The 19,275-nt window shown below is 51.9% G+C and overlaps 1 protein-coding gene across 10 annotated transcripts in view; it reads right to left on the bottom strand.

Annotated features, from left to right (window-relative positions):
• Positions 1-19,275, bottom strand: part of Tox2 (TOX high mobility group box family member 2) — a 113,381-nt gene that overhangs the window by 82,592 nt on the left and 11,514 nt on the right. For 2 of the 10 annotated variants that reach the window (XM_060382876.1, XM_060382877.1), the window contains exon 1: positions 7,481-7,607. The exons of 7 other annotated variants lie outside the window; for them this stretch is intronic. In XM_060382876.1, the coding sequence (XP_060238859.1) occupies positions 7,481-7,600 (120 nt within the window). In that variant the 5' untranslated portion in view covers positions 7,601-7,607. Of the gene's footprint in view, positions 1-7,480; positions 7,624-19,275 lie in introns of those variants that run through there. One more of the 10 variants, XM_060382881.1, reaches the window with a different exon arrangement.

The following is a 19,275-nucleotide window of genomic DNA, read 5'->3' on the forward strand; positions in this document are numbered from 1 at the left end:
CTCCTGAAGCTTGTGGTCCAATGGTGGAGACTGGAGTAGGAGTTCAAATCAGGGTGAGGGAGCGGCTTGCTGGAGTCTTGAGAGGGGCCATGCATAGAGGGGGTAGCTATAAGGATAGGTGAGGGAGGAGAGGCCATGAGACAGGAGGGAGGGTTGGGGGATGAGCTATCCCCATGCCTGAGAGCTGAAAGGGTCCATTCAGGCATGGAGGGGGATTGGCAGGGAGGGCAGATGAGACCTAGAGACAGAAAAGCTGAGAGAAAGGGCAACAGGGCTGCAACTGGGCAATGGACATCAAGGGCCAGAATCTGAGCTGTGTTTCAGAAAGTATCTGTGAACGGTCTGGAAGAGATGAACCCTCCTGCGAGTGAGGAAAAGTGGCTGTGGGCCAAGGTGGAGCCAGGAGAAGGTGCTGAGTCTGCTTTGCACACAGGAGAAACCCTGGATAAAGCAGCAGGAAGCAGAGGCTGGGGGATGGCTCGGTTGCTTGGGAAAGTGCTTACAAGCATGAAGAGCTGAATTTGATCCCCTGAAGCCATGTAAAAAGCTGGGCGTGGCAGTACGTGCTTGTAATCTTCGTTCTGAGGAGATGAATACAGGCAGATCTCTGGAGCTCCCTGGCCAGCCTTGGCAAACTGGTGAGTGCCAGTTCAGTGAGAGACCCTGACTGAAAAGATAAGGTGGGGGAGCACCTGAGAAGGACACCTGAAATCTGGACCACTGACCAACCCCCCCCACACACACACATACACACACAGAAAGAGAGAGACATGGACAGACAGATACCACCACCACCAGCAGCAGCAGCAGCAGCAGCAGCAGTAGTAGTAAATGGAACAGTTCAGCTATAACTGCAAAGGAGAAACATACACTGATGCTAGAACGGGAAGTCTGTAGCCAGAATAAAATCACCACAGCCACAGTGTTCCACAGACTCTGGCGCTGCGAGGCTCAGGGGTGAATGAACAATGGCAAAAGCCCACTTAGGAGACAGAAAGGGGGTGACTCATGCCAGTGGCAAACCCTAATTTCCTTTCCTTGGTCACATACTTCCTTTTGATTTCTTTTTTCTGACGATTCAGAAGAAAAGGATGTTTTCCTTTTAAATTCACAGCAGAAATGCTTGCATGTGTGGGCTCTTCCTGCCCCAGGTTTTAACCTCTGCCCTGAACCAGCAGAACCCAACTCAGCCCCAGGTGACAGAGAAAGTGTGGGCTACTGGGAAACTAAGAGAAGGGTGATGTTCTAGGCCCTGCAGGGCTGGAGCGAGCAAGGCACAGGGCCCTATGCTAGCCAGAACCCAAGCCATTCCAGAATTCTGAATTTGCTTGGTCGGCTTCCAGAAAAGCAACAGCGAGAAGGTGACACATGCAGCCAAATGCGTTTGTGCTGGCGAATGGGGAGGTGGTATTTACACAAGTGGGTTGGTATTACACAGAACAGAGCCCAGCCAAACCATGCAGCAGCCAGGCCAGGTTCGAGGGCCAAACGAGCCGACAGTATATTTACAAAATAAGGTTTGCTCACAGAGGCCCTGTTGCTCCCTCTGCCCATCAGAGGTTTCAGATAAAGGAGTTTTGAGCTAAATCAAGGACCATTATATCTGTGTTAGTCCCTTGCTGGGGGACAGCCCCTTGCTAGGGGACCAAAATGCTCAATGTACAAGTGAGATTGTTCAGTGGCTGACCTGGGCTCTGAACTGTCATCTCTCCCCCAAACCCCTATAAATTCCCCCAAGAGGCTGAGGCACCAGGCAGAGCAGGGGACATAGACCCCTGTAGGAGTACTAGGGCAGGTTTGTTCTGTCAGAGCAGATGGAAGCTTCTAAGCATTGGCTTTTGCTAGATTTGGAGTGATATGTTAGTTCCTCGTGGCTGCCCAGACAAATCACTGTAAACGGACGAGTGTAAAACCACACAAACTGGCTGGGGCTCCGAGGTGGAGAGCTTGCCTAGAATGTACAAGGCCCTGGGTTCTATCCCAGGCACTGCCAAACCACAAACTGTCCAAAGAAAAACAAAATAAGTAGCAACATCAACAACACACAAACGATTCTCACACAGTTCTAGAAGCCACAAGTCCCAAGTTTGTCTATAGAGGCTTCAGACCATGTCAGGGCAGGAACTTTGACACATTGTTTGTATGCTCAGCTTCCGGTGGCCACCTGTGACCCTTGGCCTGTGACCCCTTCCTTCACTCGCAAAGCTCATCAGCTCAATCCCCTTCTCTCCTGGCGTCACCTACTGTCTCGGACCCCTGCTGGATCTCTCTTAGCAGCTACCGCAAATGACTTTGGGCCACCAGGGAACCCAGGACAATCCCCCCAACTTGAGATATTTATCTTTATTATAATCTTTATTATATCTGCAAAGCCCCATTTTCCACATGAGGTGACAGTTGGGTCTCGGGGATTAGGACATGGCTGTTATTAAGGGCATCTTCCAGCCAGCACTCAGTAAGTTCCCTCAGGCTGTGGGTTAACTGTGCCTCTGCCTGGAGACGGCCAGGCAGGATGTGCCCACTATGAATGATGTAACCACAATGCTTCAGTGCCTCCCTTTTCTCTGCTCTCACCAGAGGGACCCTGGGTTTAAGTTCCCCTTATGGTGGTGCTGGTTTAGACCGATGGTCTAGGGGCAGAAACAAATGGTCATTTCCCATGGAAGTGCAGAACAGCAAACATAGGAACTCCAGGCTAGCTCTGGAAGAGCAGCAGGACTCTAGAGAGAGACGAAACTAGCCTTCATCCTGAGTGATTCTGTGGAACAGAACCAAGACCTACTTCTGTGCTGATTGCCATGGAACGTGCAAGAGGCACAAAAATATACCGTTTCACTCATTGGGGTGGAGAAGGAGTGGGAGGGATAAGAGAGGGTAATAGGGGTGAATACAATACTAAAATAAATAACTTATCCTTGCGATAAATGACTGAAGATTGGGGCTGTTTGTTATTGAAGCATAACCCAGCCTAATCTGACTAATACATTCAGTGAGTGGGTTTAACAAGCCACTACTTGCTGACCATCTGCTACAAGGCAAGGACTTCACAGAGCTGGTTCATAATCCTGCAAATTACTCCACTCTTTACTCATTGAACAGGAAAGGAAATGGAAATGCAGAGGTGGGGGATAATGGCTACATGGCTGAGAAGTGGGAGAGCTGGCGTTCGAGACAGAATAGTGTGGTCCCAAAGCTCACAAGCCAGGCACAGTGTCATGCCTGTGATCCCAGCACATGGAGGGCTGAGGCAGGAGAACGGAGGTTTGAAGTCAACCTGTACTGCATAGCCAGACCCTCTCCCAAAAGCCAAACTCATAACAACTGTAAGGGGCAACCCTTGCAAGGAGCCATATGTATGTGCTTCCAGAACCCTCTCTGAACCCAGACCTCAGGGTCAGTAGGGACTTCTGATCAAGGTTAATAAAATCTTGATGTCAGAGTCTCCAGAGTCCATTCCTCAGTTCTAAAGCCCCCAAAACACACCAAACCCCGCCTCAGCCTCTTCTGATAGACTGAATGGCTCTTCACGCCCACGTGAATCATGAACTGACAGCATATTTATTGAGTATCTACCTTGTGCCAGGCCCTGTTATGGGTGCCTAGAGACTAGCAGTGAACAAAGGCCCCTGGGGCTAACTGTCCATGCCCCAGAAACCATCAGAACACAAAGACAACAAGGGGTTTGCACAGCACAGTGGAAGGCTGTACGCACATGGAAGGAAGGCGGTGAGCAGGTGATGGTGTCAGGAGGGACTCCCCTTAAGTCAGCCAAACTGGACTTTTAGGAGGAAGTTACAGGAAGATGGACAAAGGCAGGAGGGAGAGGGAGGGAGCCAAACCAGTACTGGCTTGGGGCATCAACGCTGCCAGGCCTTCACATGGGAGTCTGTAGGTGTTACCTTGGTCAGCAAGGGGACATCAATGTGGGCAGAGCAGGCGGGAGAAGGGAGCAAAGGGCAGCAAGATGATGGGGGGGCAAAACACACCCACAGATGGCACTGCGATTACCCTCCCCAGAGAGGAAGCCAGCACTCTTTCCACACGCTTATCTGATGCTGTGGTTGGAGGAGCAGGCAAGGGCGGGTGTGAGGCTTGCTTTGCTAGCACATCTGACAAACCTCATCGCCCTCCAGGCAGCTGACATCCGCTTGGCCTGTGGCTTCTCCTGTGGCTTCCGCATCACAGGGTGCCCTGGTGGCTGCTATTTTTGCCCCCATTTAGAGACCTATGGCACATTCTTCTGTGTGGGGCGCTGAGGGCCAATGTGCCTGGCCCCCTTCATGTTTTCTCTACTTGGAGCAAATGGAAGGAGGTCATTTAAATGTTCCAAGTGTCCCAGAAGGATAATTATGCCCCTGTGATACCTGACATCTCGTTAATCCTCACGACACTACAAGCTCAGATATGTTAGCTGGCTTGTCCAAGGCCACACAGCCACATGAAAGCAAAGACTGAGGATTCTGAAAGCGCCTGTCTGTGGGGCCTGACTTACTTTTGCAGGGCACTCTTCCCACATCCGCCTATGGGAGTGCATCCCAAGCAGATAGGAAATTAAAGGTACATCATCTGTGGGTGAGGTCTTCTAGAGCCTCACAGTGATCCTTGACATGCATAGAGGGACAATCGGAGGGGGCTTCAGCAAACCCTTGATGTCCTGGTCAGGTCCCTGGAAGATAAGTGGCAGCTGGAGGTACACAGGAAACCCACTGTGGCCTGAAGACTAAGAAGTAAGAAGCAGGGCAGGCTGGCTGCGGAAAGAGTTTTAGGGAGTGGCAGACAAGCTCCTGGAGGAAGCAGAAACCCCTGAGTGTGAAAATGGATGCGCCCCAGGCAGGCAGGAAAGGCTCTGGGATGGACGCAGTGGTTTGGAAGAGCGGCCAGCAGCTGCCAAGAGTCCACAGGAGGGGCAGGTTCACCAAGCAGTTTGGTGAACTGGCCGCAAGAAGGGCAGATGCTAATGGGAAAGTAAGAGGCAGGAGGCTCCTGAAGTCCCCCAGGTGGTGGATGACCAAGCTTCAAAGGGACAGCCAGCAGCATGGAGGGGTAGGTTAGAGCAGGGAGGAAACTGAGCCATGCCACAACCAAGTCTATGCCTGTGTTCCCAGTCGCCAGTAAGAGTCACTAAGATGGGTGGTAATGAATCAAGAGAGGGCTGCCCCCAGCCTCATCTCCTCTAGGATGAGCTCTCCGGGAGGGGGGTTCTGCAGTCCATGCTCATACCCTTCATGAGCTGCCTCAGAGGTAAGGGTGTGAGTGGCCTGGGTCTCCTCGATACAAAAATGGAAGCCTTCACCCCTGATTGCTGCTCCAATGATGACTCAACAGATACTCTCCACCCACTTCTGGATTTTTTTTCCGGGCCCCTGTTGGGTCACAGAAGCATCCACAGTTCTGCTTGAACTGCCTCCCCCAATGGCACCCTACCTCAATCCCTGGTCTCAGTAGGGATAGGTTGGTTCCTGATGAACACAGCTAGGCTGGGGAACCAAAGGATCTCAGACAGAAAGTTAATCTCCAGCAGGAAGCCCACCCTAGCAGAACAGAACAGTTGGTGGGAGCAGCCGGAGTGATTTCGCTGAGGAGCCTACCTACCAGGGATGACACAATGGCTGGAGTCCACGCTCTGGCCACCTCCCTGCCTCATGTAAGGCTTCGGTGGAAACCTGCATTGTGCCCGTCTGCAGCACCCAGGCCCCATTCGAAGCTCCCCGGGTCCCCTCCCTAGGAAAGGGTGGCCTCTATTCCTGAAGCACAACACTATGCCTTGCGTATCTCCTGCCGTTCTACAGGATTAGAGAGGTAAAGTGACTTGCCTGAGGTCACACCGTGATCCCATGGGGCAGAGATCCACTCCATGCCAGGTCCTCTTTCTGACAGGAAGGCTGCCTGGATTGACCCACTCTCCAGTCACTCCTCCTCCTGTGCCATTCCCTGTATCCAGCCCAGATTCCCAACACAAGGGTGACAATCAGCAAGACCCCTAACACCAGGTTGCCTTCCAGTCCTCAGGACACCATGAGGGTGACCAGAGCAATTTTTCTCAGGCAGCCCCACACAGGACACAGTGCCTCCCACTCGAGACACAGGGGAGGCTCCCCAGACATGCATGCTTGCACCAGAGCACATTGTCCCACCAGGCACCCTGGCCTCCTTCCCAGCTGAGCTGTCCTGGGTCACTCATGTATCCATTCACTCTGGATGGGGGTCCTTCTAGCTTCTGGGCCGAGTATGTGGCTGTGTGCATGAACACGTATGTGCACGCACCGTCACAGAGAAGGTGCCAGTGTCCACTTTGCAGGTGTGGACACTGAGACTCAGGCAGCTTGAGGAGCCCATGTTACGTCACAGGCTACTTAGGACGAAGCTGGGATTTGAAAGTGGTCACTAACCCAGGTCCTAGTGGTACCCAGAGCTGTTTCCGCCCTGGCCAGCCAGCTGTGAGATCTCCTCCGGGCAGTGCTGTGCCCAGTGTCTCAGACAATTGTGGCTCTGTGGGGATCAGGAAGGATGCTCTCAGGAGGCAGGAGGGATGCCGGCTCCTGTTCTCTGTTCCCCTAATGTTCCACATGAGGGGACATGGGCCTCCGCTGTCAGTTCCCATTTCTGGGATGCGCACACATGAAGCCAGATGCCTAACAATGACTATGGGAAAGGAGAGAGGCAGAAGGATCAGGCCTTCTGATCTAGGTTTAGCACTGTCAACAGCAATGACCACCCCCTCCCCAGTCACCTCCCAGCCGGCTTCCCCAGGGACAGCTGGGAAACACCACTAACAGGGGCCTCTTTCACCTGCTACTGTGCGTTTGCCCTTGGGTCCCTCCTTCCTTTGTTACTGCCTCTCTTCTCCAAAGGATGGCCATGGAGAGCCCAGCTGGTCGTTTCCATACCCTCACTTGACAAAAGGGAAGGTGGCCTTTAGCAAATGAGGGGAGAATTCGGATTGCTCCCCCTATCTCCCCCTGGGGCCACCTCTAGCTGCACCTCACACCTGACACTTGCTCAGAAGACCCCTCCCACTCCCAGCCCAGTGTCTCATGGACCCTTACGAGTCATGGGCTGTCACCATCACTGTTCTCACTGTTTCTCCTCTAAGTCCGTAAGACCTCTCCCCAGCCCACTCCCACAAATGCCTGGCTAGGCCTGCTAAGTGTGAGCTGAATGCAAGATGAATGAATATGTAAGTGTATGTATGAATAGATGAATAGATGAATGGATGGATGAATGAATGAATGGATGGATGTTTCCTGAGTGCCCCGGGCATCAAGAGTGGGTGGCTAATCCTATTCAGCAGAGACAGTGCCAGCCACAAGCAGAATTTCTTATCAGAGAGGAAGAGCCACATCCAGGCCCTTAGGTCCTGCACAGCATCCTCACTGCCAGTCCCTGCCTGGCCCCGCCCAGGATCCAGCATCACCCATCTTGCCCTAGAGCGCCAGCCTGAGCACCTCCACCCCTTGAAGCAGCGGGCACCGCTGCTTACCTTCTGCAGAGACGCACCTGCAATGCACCAGTGTCTTGTGAGAAGCCTGGGCCTCATTCCACAGAAGCCTAGGCAGCGAGAGAACGAGCCTGCGACAGCCTCTGTGAGATGCTGCTGCATAATCAGCAGAGAAAGAGAGAAAATGCCAGAAATAGCAGCTTTATAAGCCCTCCCGACGACTCTTGGTCCTCTATTGGCTGGAGGCCCAGCCCCCCCGCCCCCCCATCCCGTTCCTACAAGGTGAAACGGAAAAACCTGTTATTTAACCTCTTTGATCCAAATTCATCTCCTATCCCAATTTGGGCCCACATATCCAGAGCACCACACCAGGTCTTGGGGAGCAGAAGAGGAAGCAGCCCCCATACACAGCCCTGGCTTCAGAGGCACACCACACCGCCTGGGAGAAGCCACTGCACCAGAAGGCCTTTTGGGGGGCAAATTGGCAGCACCTGTCAAGGTGCAAGATCTGCACGCCTTTCATTCAGCAATTAAACTCCTGAGTACCCATGCTTCGGAAATACCTGCATCACGCACACAGGCTTGCCAGAGGGTGCTGCTCATTACACAGAGTGGAGGCAGGAGGAACGTCTGAGTTCAGAGCTGACTGCATACACAAGACACATCCATTTTATGGACCAGGGTGGGATGGGGATCATCTGCAAGTGCCAGTTTGGAACTGGCTGAGAGAAAGTCAAGGGCATGGTTCTCTGTGTGTGTTTGAGAGTGTGTGTGTGTGTGTGTGTGTGTGTGTGTGTGTGTGTGCTCAAGCGCTCTCACTCGAGAGTGTGTGCATGCCCACACATGTTTATGTGTGTGTGTGCATGCACAAATTGGGGTGGAGGCACCAGCACTTGGATTTACATTGTCAAGAGCACCAGGCTGTTAGCTGTGGTCACCCAAAGAGCAGGAGCTGCCACTCCTGTCCTTTTGTTTTGTTTTGTTTTTCTTTTGCACAAGGAAGCGTTACATATGTAACTTAAAATAAAAACATGGAAATCTCCCTCCGTTAATCATTCTTGCTGAAGTTAGGTCAAGGGGCCAATGTCACCCTTTACAAGGCAATGTGTAGGCCCAGGCTCTGTGGACAGCCTCATAATCTCATTAGCTTTCATGAAGACACAGCTAAACTAGGGCTCCGTGAAGAAGGAGGGAGTTGGGTTTGAATTCTGCCTCTGCTGGCCGGGACAGCTGGCTTCTTCAGCTGTCTCTATCTATAGAGATAAGGGCCTCATTTTATCTATAGAATGGGGGAGCAGTATTTACTAGATGCCAGAAACTGTGCTTGGTGCTGATTCACCGATGAGATGTTTGGGGCACATACCAGAACAACAGAAACTGAGGTGCTGTCAAAGCTAACAGGGTTCCTATTCCTGAGAAAGAAGAGTTCTGGGGAGCCCCACTAGTCAACACTGGTAACAAGGATCAGCTAAGTGACAGACAAGGGCAGGGCCAGGGCACAGTAAAGCCAGGTGATGAAGGGGCCAGGGCCCAGTGTGAGTGGGAGGGAGCTGAGGTGGAGGAGCAGGATGGCTAGATTAGCTTCCGTAACCATACCATCCTCCTATTGTTCCCAAAGTCTGAGATGCTCTTCCCCAGCCCAGCCCACCCTTCCAAATCTTCTCCAAGCGCTTCCTCTCCGAGGGAGGCCTCCGCTCTCTGACATAGAACATGCTTCTTTACTTGTGCCAGTCGTTTCTGTATTTCTGCGTGTCTTCTCCCACCAGACTCTCGCCTCCAAGATGCTTGGGTCTGAATGTCTTAGTCATCTCTAGGTCTAGCTCCTAGACAAGGCCTGATATCTAATAGGAACCCAAAACAGAGAATAAACTACCCCAGATCCAAGGTCAGAGCAAAGCACATGGGGCTGGTCTGAAGGAAAAGGAGGTCTATGATATAAAGACTGATGAATGTTTCACGGATGCACCGAGAATGAAAGCCTGTTAAGGCATGAGGATGCCACATCTATCTGTGGGGTCTGGAGGGATGGCTCAGCGGTTAAAGACAATGCCTGCTCTTCCAGAGGACTTAGGTTCGATTCCCAGCACCCACGTGGTGGCTCCCAATCATCTGTAACTACCAGGCAACCTGATGTCCTCTTCTGGCCACCATGTGTGCTGTAAACACACATGGTACAGATATACATGCAGCCAAAACACTCACACACATATAATAAAAATCAAAGAGAAGCCATCCATGAACATTTACATAAACTTAAGGTGGCAAGCAAGTGTCTGGGCCCAACCTCATCTGGATAAGGATAATTATTGTTTTCATTATGCATAATAAAACAGAAATGATCATCAAGTCCATTGATACAGGATGGGTTTTTTAAAGCATGACTTTCAATACAGTAGGTGCTATTTGATTAGGAGAAAGCCATCAGCATTTGCTGAAGCAGAAAGTGGTACATGCTTCTTGCTAAACAGGAGAGGTAGAGACAGGCAGATCCTGGGGTTCATTGCGTAGCCAGGCTAGTCTAATCACTGAGTTCAGGCCACTGAGTTTCAGACCCTGTCTCAAAACAAAACAAAAAACAAAACAAAACAGGTGGACAGCACCCGGGGACCACCACCTCAGGTTGTTCTCACACACACACATGCATGCACACTCAGAGGGGTTCAAACAAGGAACAGAGCCAGGGTACACAGACTCCTTGATTTACAGACGTCCATCTTGAGGAGTCCACAGCAAGCTGAAAATACCATAAACCAAAGTCCTACAGATGCCACAGCTCAGCCCCACCCACTGTAAACAGGTGCAGGCTGCTTGCACACACTGCCTCAAGTGGCTCAGGTAACTGACTGCTTGCTGTACTGAAGGGGTCGTTAGGATGGGTCCCCAGCCTCGTGGTGCACTTTGCTGTCACGTTTGTTTGTTTGTTTTGGTATTTGTTTTCAGACACGTTCTCACTGTAGCCCAGGCTAGCCTCAAACTCACAATTCTCCTGCCTTCACTTCACAAGTGCTGGGATTATAGACACAGCCCACACAGCACCACTGGTTGCTTTTGTGTCATTGCAAACAAACAAACAAACAAAGCAAATCTTAGGTTTAAACTATTCTAAGTCAGGGACAATGTGGTTAGAGAAGGTGGGTGCACTTGAAGAGGCAGAGGTCCGGGGAGTCCCTGTGCTCTTCACCCAATCCCGAAATCCCCTCCTGCTAATCCGTGTGCAGTGAAAGGCATCACTACGGGGCCAAGGCTAGGATGGGATCGCTGAACTGAGTTCTACCACCTGTGCTGGGAGGCAGACCTCTGAGCGTGGTTCCACACAGGTGCAAGGTGATAGTGAGCTTCCCAGTCATGATGGACACACTTCAAATGTGCCAGCATCAGGGCTGGGCAGGGCTGGGCAGGGCTGGGCAGGGCTGGGCAGGGCTGGGGTGGGCTGGGCAGGGCTGGGCAGGGCTGGGCAGGGCTGGGGTGGGCTGGGCAGGGCTGGGCAGGGCTGGGCAGGGCTGGGGTGGGCTGGGCAGGGCTGGGGTAGGCTGGGGTGGACTGGGGTAGGCTGGGGTGGACTGGGGTGGGCTGGGCAGGGCTGGGGTGGGCTGGGCAGGGCTGGGGTGGGCTGGGCAGGGCTGGGCAGGGCTGGCGTGGGCTGGGGTGGGCTGGGCAGGACTGGGGTGGGCTGGGGTAGGCTGGGGTAGACTGGGGTGGGCATCCCCCCTATCCCAGCAGGCTGGATGCTGCGGCTCACTTGACCTCAGAATGTGGGTCATCTCCACGTCAGGCTCATTGCTCTTTGCTTAGCATTGAGCACATGGCTAAGGCACCCAGGGCAGGCTGGAGGAGCTGCAGCTGGCAGGGAACCAGGAAGATGCCCTGCACCTGGAGGCCCCCAGAATTTTTTTGTTTCAGATACTTAGTTTTCCGATTACTCGGTGGCTAGATGGTTATAGTACAAACCAGAGACACAGAGAGAGAGATGACTCAGCTTCCTGTGGAGGAGTGTGGCCTGCTGGGAAGACAGTTCCATTTCTGCCTTCCTCTCTAGGGCCCTAGAGACAGGTCGTGGTGTGTGTGTGTGTGTGTGTGTGTGTGTGTGTGTGTGTGTGTGTGTTGGGGAGGGGTGGTTCATTATCAGAGGGAGGGGCAAGGACTGTGGCCAGGCCTTGGTCCTACAACTCCTTATTTCTAGGCCTTCACTCACTAATGTGAAGATAGGAATAGCAGCTTCTCCCTGGGTTTAGCGTGCACAGCAGGTGTGACCTATGAAAAGAGCCTGGTCTGGTGCCTGGCACAAAACAGGTGGCTCATAAATGCCACCGTTAAGGATGAGAGCCCCCAAAGGAGGCTCTCCCTAACACCTGCACAAGTCTGTCCCACAGGTGAGAAAACATAGCTGCAAAGCAGACTTGAATTTCTGCCTTCCCTTTCACAAGGATCCAGCACACAGCCAGGCCACTCAACAGCAGTTTCCCATGACCCGCTATGAACTGGTCATGAGCACATATGGGGCCTGCGCTGTCTTCCTCTATAAAACGGGGACATAAATGAGGGACAGTCCACAAAAACTTCAGGAAAGGCACTGGGGAGATGGCTCAGTCAGTACAGAGTTTGCTTTGTAAACATGAGGACCTGAGTTAGACTGGATTCCCCAGAAAACACACACACACACACACACACACACACACACACACGCGAGAGAGAGAGAGAGAGAGAGAGAGAGAGACAGAGAGAGAGACAGAGAGACAGAGAGAGACAGAGACAGAGACAGAGACAGAGACAGAACTTCAGGAGCAATCCCATAAAGGGCTAAGGAGCCTTCAGCCATGTCCCTTGACTCTTTCCTCTGAGCAGAAATCCAGAGTGGAGCCCTGCCTGGATCATGTCCCACAGAGAGACTCAGGAAAGCCCCTTGCAGGTCTGAAGAAAACACCAAGGCTGAGGAAGCAGCGGCAGGAGGAGGCGCAATTCCTGCAGGAAACAATGGCGGCCAGCGATCCCTGACGCTGGAACTAACTGAAAAGGGAAAGACCAGAGCAGGTGCGCCCAGGGTACCTCAGGCTGCCCACCCCTGTCCCCGCCCCTGTCCCTTGGCTCACGAAGCCTCGGCTGACAGTCTTAATAGTAACGGCCTAATTTTAAACCCCATGATTATCAGGGTTGATTTCCAAAGGAAATTTCCTTTCACAGCCTCAAGAACCTCTCAGGAGCGGTAATTGCCAAGTTCAATTTTAGCTCTGTCACACCCAACTGTCGGTGCTAAGGCGGCTGCTACGTCGCCAGGTAAGCTGCTAATGAAGTCAGCTCCAGGCGTCTAATTTCACAATATTGTGATGTCTCTGTCAGCACCCGTAAAGCTGAGGAGCCACGAGCATCCACTGAATGGGCTGCACACGGGGAAGTGACTGAAACTGCTCTGTGCTTGCCGCGCTCTGTTCCGAGCCCAGGCCGGAAGAAATGCTGCAGGTGCTCTGACCATCACCACCCTTTGTTGGCCCCCTGGATCTGGTCCTCCTCATGGTGGCATGTGTCCTCGGAAGACTCTCTCCCTTTGCCATGCCCACCCGTTCTCTTGCAAAGGAAATAATGAAAAGGGGATTCGATACCCACCATTCCCACTTAAACGCTCTGATGAGTCCCACCGTCCTCAGGGCCTGAGCCTGACCTGTCTCCAGGTGAAGCCCTAACCACACTCAGGCCCACTGCCTTGCAACTCAGCCCGGCCTCCAGCCCTCTGCAGCCCTGGCTCGTCCTGCCCAGGTAAACAGTTCTCCAGCCTCATGTCCTAGTCGTTCCGCAGATCCTCTGCATGGATGAAAAGCTCTGCATATGTGCACAAAACCGATCAGTCGAGGGACTTGGGAGACAGTGCAGTCAGTAAGATAGTAAGCATGAGCACCTCCTGAGTTCGAACCTGAGCACCCACAGGAAAAGCTAGGCATACGGTGGAGCAACACCCTCGATCCCAGCGCTAGTGCTGTGGACACTGGCAGATCTCTTGGAGCACATGGGAGTCAAGCCACAGTATGGCTCAAGTTGAGGCCACATCCCTTCTCCTGAAAACTCTCCTCACCAGTTCTTTCTCCCTCTGACTCTAGGCATTTCAACATTTCACACACACACCTCAAAGCTCTCCAGCAACCTCTAGATCAGTGGTTCTCAAACCATGGGTTGCAATCCCTTTGAGGTCAAGTATCAGATATTTGCTATTCAAAACAGTGCCAAAATTACAGTTATGAAGTAGTAGTGAAATGACTTCATGGTCGGGGGTCTCCACGACATGAGGAACTGTATTAAAGGGGTCGAAGCGTGAGGAAGGTGGAGAACCGCTGCTCTAGACCAGTGCAGAATCTGGCTACCCACCCTACCTACTGCATCTGAACCTGCATTTTAACACCATGTCCACCATGGGACTCATTGTCATTCCACTGTGGGGAACTGTGAACTGACACGACTATCAGCCAGACCTGCTGAGGGATGGACATGGTTCCTTTCGACTTGTATGGGTGCAAATCCCAGCACCGCCCAGGAGGAAGTGTCTTGTCCTTCCACACACCTTCCTCACTCCCCAGGACTCTGCTTCTTTTCAACCACAGAGGAACTAGCCCAACTAGTTCTGGTGTCTTCTACAATGCAATGCAGAACCCTCCCTTCTCTTGAGGCACAGCCCAACCTTCTGGACAGACCCACCGAAGGCTCATTGGGGTACGCTGAGCACCCTGGCTCTCAGGAAACCCACAGTGCAGCATTATGCTTCCGTAGGTCAATTAAAGCCTTTGCTCCCTTCTTGCAGAGACCGGGCCCACAGGGGTCTCTGCTCCAAAGGAAGAGGTCCTCAGCTGGGCCAGAGATGGAAATGGGGGGGGGGAGTAATGCCTCTTTGGAGACCCTGTTCCAAACCACCGGGGGTTGAGCCCCCTCCAAGGGGTACCCATGACCTTTGCAGAACTAAATGCAATACCAGAATCCTATGTGCAGAGCAGACCCCAGGGCCAGCCTGGAGGTTGTAGTAATCCAGCTGTGTGTTTGGACAGGAGCCACCCTGCAGAGCTCCTTCAACCCTGCCAGTCGCCTGAGGAGGGAAGCACTCACCTTTGCTAATCACCCTAATTCATTTTTTATTACCGCTCTTCCCTTCTTCTATTTGCCCTCTGATTGAGGATATTACCCCAGGCATTTAAAAAACAACAGATCAGACCACAATGGCAAACACAGCTCTCCGCTGAAATCTGCATTGACGGGCGTATAATTCCACATCACAAAGACCTTGGGGTCTCCGTGTTAGGCAGACTGGGCAGGAGGCACCTGCACGACGGAGGGTTCGTCAGAAGATAATGAGCTCTGTGCAGAGGGCACGATAAAACGGGCAGCTCCTCCTGCTGCTGGTGGATACGGTCAACCCTTTTGGAAACAGCATGCCAGGGGCTTAAAGAGATGGCTCGGCGGGTGTAAACGCTTGCTAAGAAAGCCTGTAGGCCTGAGTTTGAATTCTCGGAACCCGCATAAGGCTGGGCACAGTAGGGTGTGTCTGCAACCCCTGTGTCCCTAAGGTGTGAGATGAGAGACAGATATGAGAATCCCCAAAAGCTTGTGGAAAACGACAGAGTAGTAGCAAACGACAGAGACCCTGCATCAAACAACACAGAAGGCGAAGACCGGCAATCTCCAGTGGGTTAGGAACAGGTGATGCCCCCGTGCTTTTGGGTCGGAAATACCATGTTCATGATTTGCAGCTCAATAAAGAGAGGGGGAACCATCTTTTCAGGACAGAGACTACCCACAAGTCTTGCTTGTTCAACGGAAGTGTCTCCACACCAGACACAAATTCCCTTATCTCCGAAGGCCAGGCTGACTGTGCCCCAGATCCTCCAGCCCAAGCAACAGGGAGTGACACGTCCTTCCTGGCAAAGCCAAGGTCACCTTGGCAGGGAGATGGGGCTGAGTCTGCTGGCCCTTGCCTTGGAGGTCAAGCATGAATTCAAAGCCAGAGGCTGAGACTTTCCACCTTCAACCCATCTGACTGGCATCCTCATTTTCCCCTCTGGCTCAGCTGGAGATTTCATCCCCGGTGGGTGCTACAAGGAGATCTATATTTCTCAATACTTTGAGTCCCAGGCAGGGCTTCTCCTGGAAAGGATAAGGAAGACCCACAGATGGAAAATAACAAAACTCTTGGAAAACAGCCTGGATGCATTATGGGATCATTTCTAGAAAACAGCTGCCTCTTCCCCCCCTTTCTTCCTTCCACAACTTATCATTGAGCATTCACTACCTAGCAAACACCATGGCAAGTGCAAAGTGTTGCTTTGAATAAACACAGTCTCACTGGTTTTCACAGTTTACTCTCCAGGCGGGAAACAATCAAGTAATTCCACAGATACAGTGTGCCCCTCACCCCCCCCCCAAAAATATACTAGAGGCTAGGATGGAGAAGAGGGTGACCATGTCAGGAACCGGAGCGTGACAAGAGGCTAGCTGAGACAAGAGGGAGGAGACATGTGAGGCTACATGTTTGAACATGTATCCATCTCCATGTGAGGATACAGGCTGGAACACTGCAGACAAGGCCAGCAGGCAGCAGGGATAGGATGGAGGCAATAGCAGGGCTGACTTCTCACCATGTCCCCAGAACAGAGCCTGGAGCCAGGGCCGGGGACTGAATGCAGAGTAGCTGGGAGTGAGGTCTGAAAAATGTGGCTAGACCGGATGAGGACTGACAGGCTGAAAGAGGGCTTCAGGGGGAGGTTTTAAGCAGAGAGCTGAGAAGATGAAGCGTGGGGTCCTGTGGCTCTGAGCCATAACTCACTTCCTCACAGAGAATAGGTGGCTCTGATTCTGTGGCGGAAAGCTCTCCACGAAGGCTCCACTGCCCTCAGCACGAGACATTCAGTCACTGGATGGGAAAACGTCTCTAAACTGCTTTGAGAGCTGAAGTTCCCAGCCTGGAATGCAGGAGGCAGCCGCCTTTCAGAAAAGCAATAGGGCAAGTGGGAGGAACACCAAGCAGGGCCTGCCCATCACTAGAGAGAAAACTGTCCCGGGGACCCTGGACCTGAACGGCGGTGGCTTACTGTTAACATCACATCAAGAGATGTGGATCTCTGTGATCTCAAGGCCAGCCTGGTCTACATAGAGAGTTCTGGGATAACCAGGGCTATATAGAAAAACCCTGTTGGGAAAAAAAAAAAAAAAAAAAAAAGCAAGACATAAAGAAAATACTTCCCTGATCCTGGATGACACAACCAAGGTCCGTTTGCCACTGTTTGAGGCTCCATCTGAAAGGGTAGACAGTGACTCCCAGAAATGTGACACCAATGCTGAAACTCTATTGTTCGGCTCTTGTTGAAAATCAAGGTCTGGCACTTGGGCATCTGCAGCTAGCTTTGAAAAGGGAACTCAGCTCCTCCAGGTGCTTAGACCTGAGTTCTTACCTTAGTCAGTTTCATAAACAGGCAAACACTGCTACTTCCATTTTGAAGATGGGGAAACTGAGGCCTGGAAATAATGAAGGGCTTTCCAAATGCTCCCGTGTCTAGCCTTGTCCCCTGAAACCTCCATCAGCTCTGTGCCTTTTTACACCTGCTGTTCCTTCTCCTTGGAATGGCTGCCCGGGCTCCGATCACTTTCAAGAGCACACAGGCCTTCTTCGGTCTGAGAAGCCCTCACCATCTGTCTCTGGCCTGGCCTGGGGATTCCATGGTATCCTGAGTTATAACACAATGTTTACCACACACACGTACCTGTCACCTGACACAAAGCTGTGGACACAGTGACTGGATATGGGTTTTGGAGGGTGGAATGAGTGAGGTCAGTGCACTGACTCTTGCAAAGTGTTGCAGCCAAGTGTGACTCCAGGTGAGTTTGGTAAAGCATATGTCTTGGTCTATGTGCATATGTACATGCGTTTACATATGTGTGTAGTATGTGCTCATGCTCATGTATGTTTGCTGATGTGTATACATGTATGTTGGGTTCTCAGGTGTGTGATATGTTGGGTTCTCAGGTGTGTGATACATTTGCGTGTATGTGTGTCCATATGTATGTTATTTATGTGTGTGTGGTATATTCATGTGTGTTTATGTGCATGTATGTATGTCTCATAGAGCTCAGCCAGAAAATGTGCAATGTACAATGTAGCATAAAGCATCTGAGGACTTCCATTCCGCCCCACCAGCAAATGAAACTGAGATAGCTCAGTGGTTAAAGCCCCTGCCATGCAAATATAAGGACCTGAGTTCAATCCCTAGCACCCTGAGATTTTCTGGCCAGCAAGTCTAGACCTAGGTTCAGTGAGAGTCCCTGTCTCAAAAGATAAGGTGAGGAACAATTAGAAAAGACATCCAGTGTCATTCTCTGGCTCCCACATACCCATAGGTGGCTATGAACTCACACACATATGCATACTTGTATGGACACATACACACACATACACACCCTTGGATTAACGAGACAGCAAACACAGTTAAAGGGACCAGCCACCCACCTCCTGCTGCGAAAGACACCTCTTTTGTGAACTGGCTGCAAACCTGTTTGGAGGCAAGATGCTACTGGCACATTCTCAGTCAACATGCTCTATGGTAATACATATACATACAAACATACATACATACATACATACATACCTTGACTGATGACTTTCACCTAGACAGGGAGGAACTATCTACAAATGATGACTATAAAGCAGCCATACTTGGGATTTCTCGAGCACAGTGACATTTGCACTACAATGTCCCCTGTGGGGACCCCGGCAGCTAAGGAGACATTTCTGGCTGCCGCAGAGAACTGGCTTTGAGGACCAAGTGGCTCCCAAACCACCTGCCATGATGTGCTTGTTCCTCTGTACTGCATGGACTGAAACCCAGAGGGAGGAGGCGGCACGGGGAAGAGATTTTGGTCCTGCTATCTCTGGGACCCTGCAGCAACAGACAGCTGCAAGGACACACCGTGGAGAGGAAGAGACTGTGGTTCCCATCCCGAATGCTTCCAGGACACGAGTGCCAGCGGTCCCGTCTGAGTTAGTCTTGTGTGCTAACTCTGAACGTGTGACTGACTCCAAGAGCAGTCAACCTGGGGGGAACTGCGGCGAAAAGCAGGCTTCTCATATTCTCTATCAAAGATGTAAACTCCTGGATGGAAGTGATACTGGCACCTCTCCCAAGGGCCACGTGGCCTGAGCAAGCCCAAGCAGCAGAAATGAGCTAGAAAGCAGCCGATCTGATCTCTCAGAGATCTCAACACCAATGGGGGGTTTGAGTATGGTATTAGAAAAATGGGGCTCAGAGAGGCTGAGAAATGGGTTCGAGGTCACCCAGCATCGAGGTCACCAAGATGTGAACCCAGGCGCTTCATGAGATGCACAGGCACCTGTGAGCCACATCCTGGCTTCACACCGAAAGTTAACTTACCTCTCAGGTGGGTGGAGAGAGCCAAGGAAGGACAGGGGCTCCTGAAACCACCCACGGAGCCATCAGCAAAGGTTTGCAGAATGAACAAGCAAGCTCTGAAGCCCAGGGCCTACCTCCCTCTCCGGAAAGTCCAGGTCCAGCCGAAACACAGCACAGCGCAGCAATAAGATTTATGCATGAGACTGACCTGAGGTTAACTATGGAATCAGGATCGTTTCCAACAAGTTTCTGAATCATTCTGAAAACGAAGCCTAACTTCGAGATAAGCACGCTCTCATTAGCTGTAAGGTGGAGGCGACCTATTGGCAAGTGAGGCCTGAGGTTGAGACCTGAGGTGGGAGGCCCGGCTGGAGATGCCAGAGCCCTAGAAGAGAAAGTCCTACAACAGGAAAAGCAAGAGGCAAGCAGCACACAGGCTCCTGCACACGCATGCACAGATACATA

This window comes from Meriones unguiculatus, chromosome 4, assembly GCF_030254825.1.
Source record: "Meriones unguiculatus strain TT.TT164.6M chromosome 4, Bangor_MerUng_6.1, whole genome shotgun sequence".
Taxonomy (NCBI): domain Eukaryota; kingdom Metazoa; phylum Chordata; class Mammalia; order Rodentia; family Muridae; genus Meriones; species Meriones unguiculatus.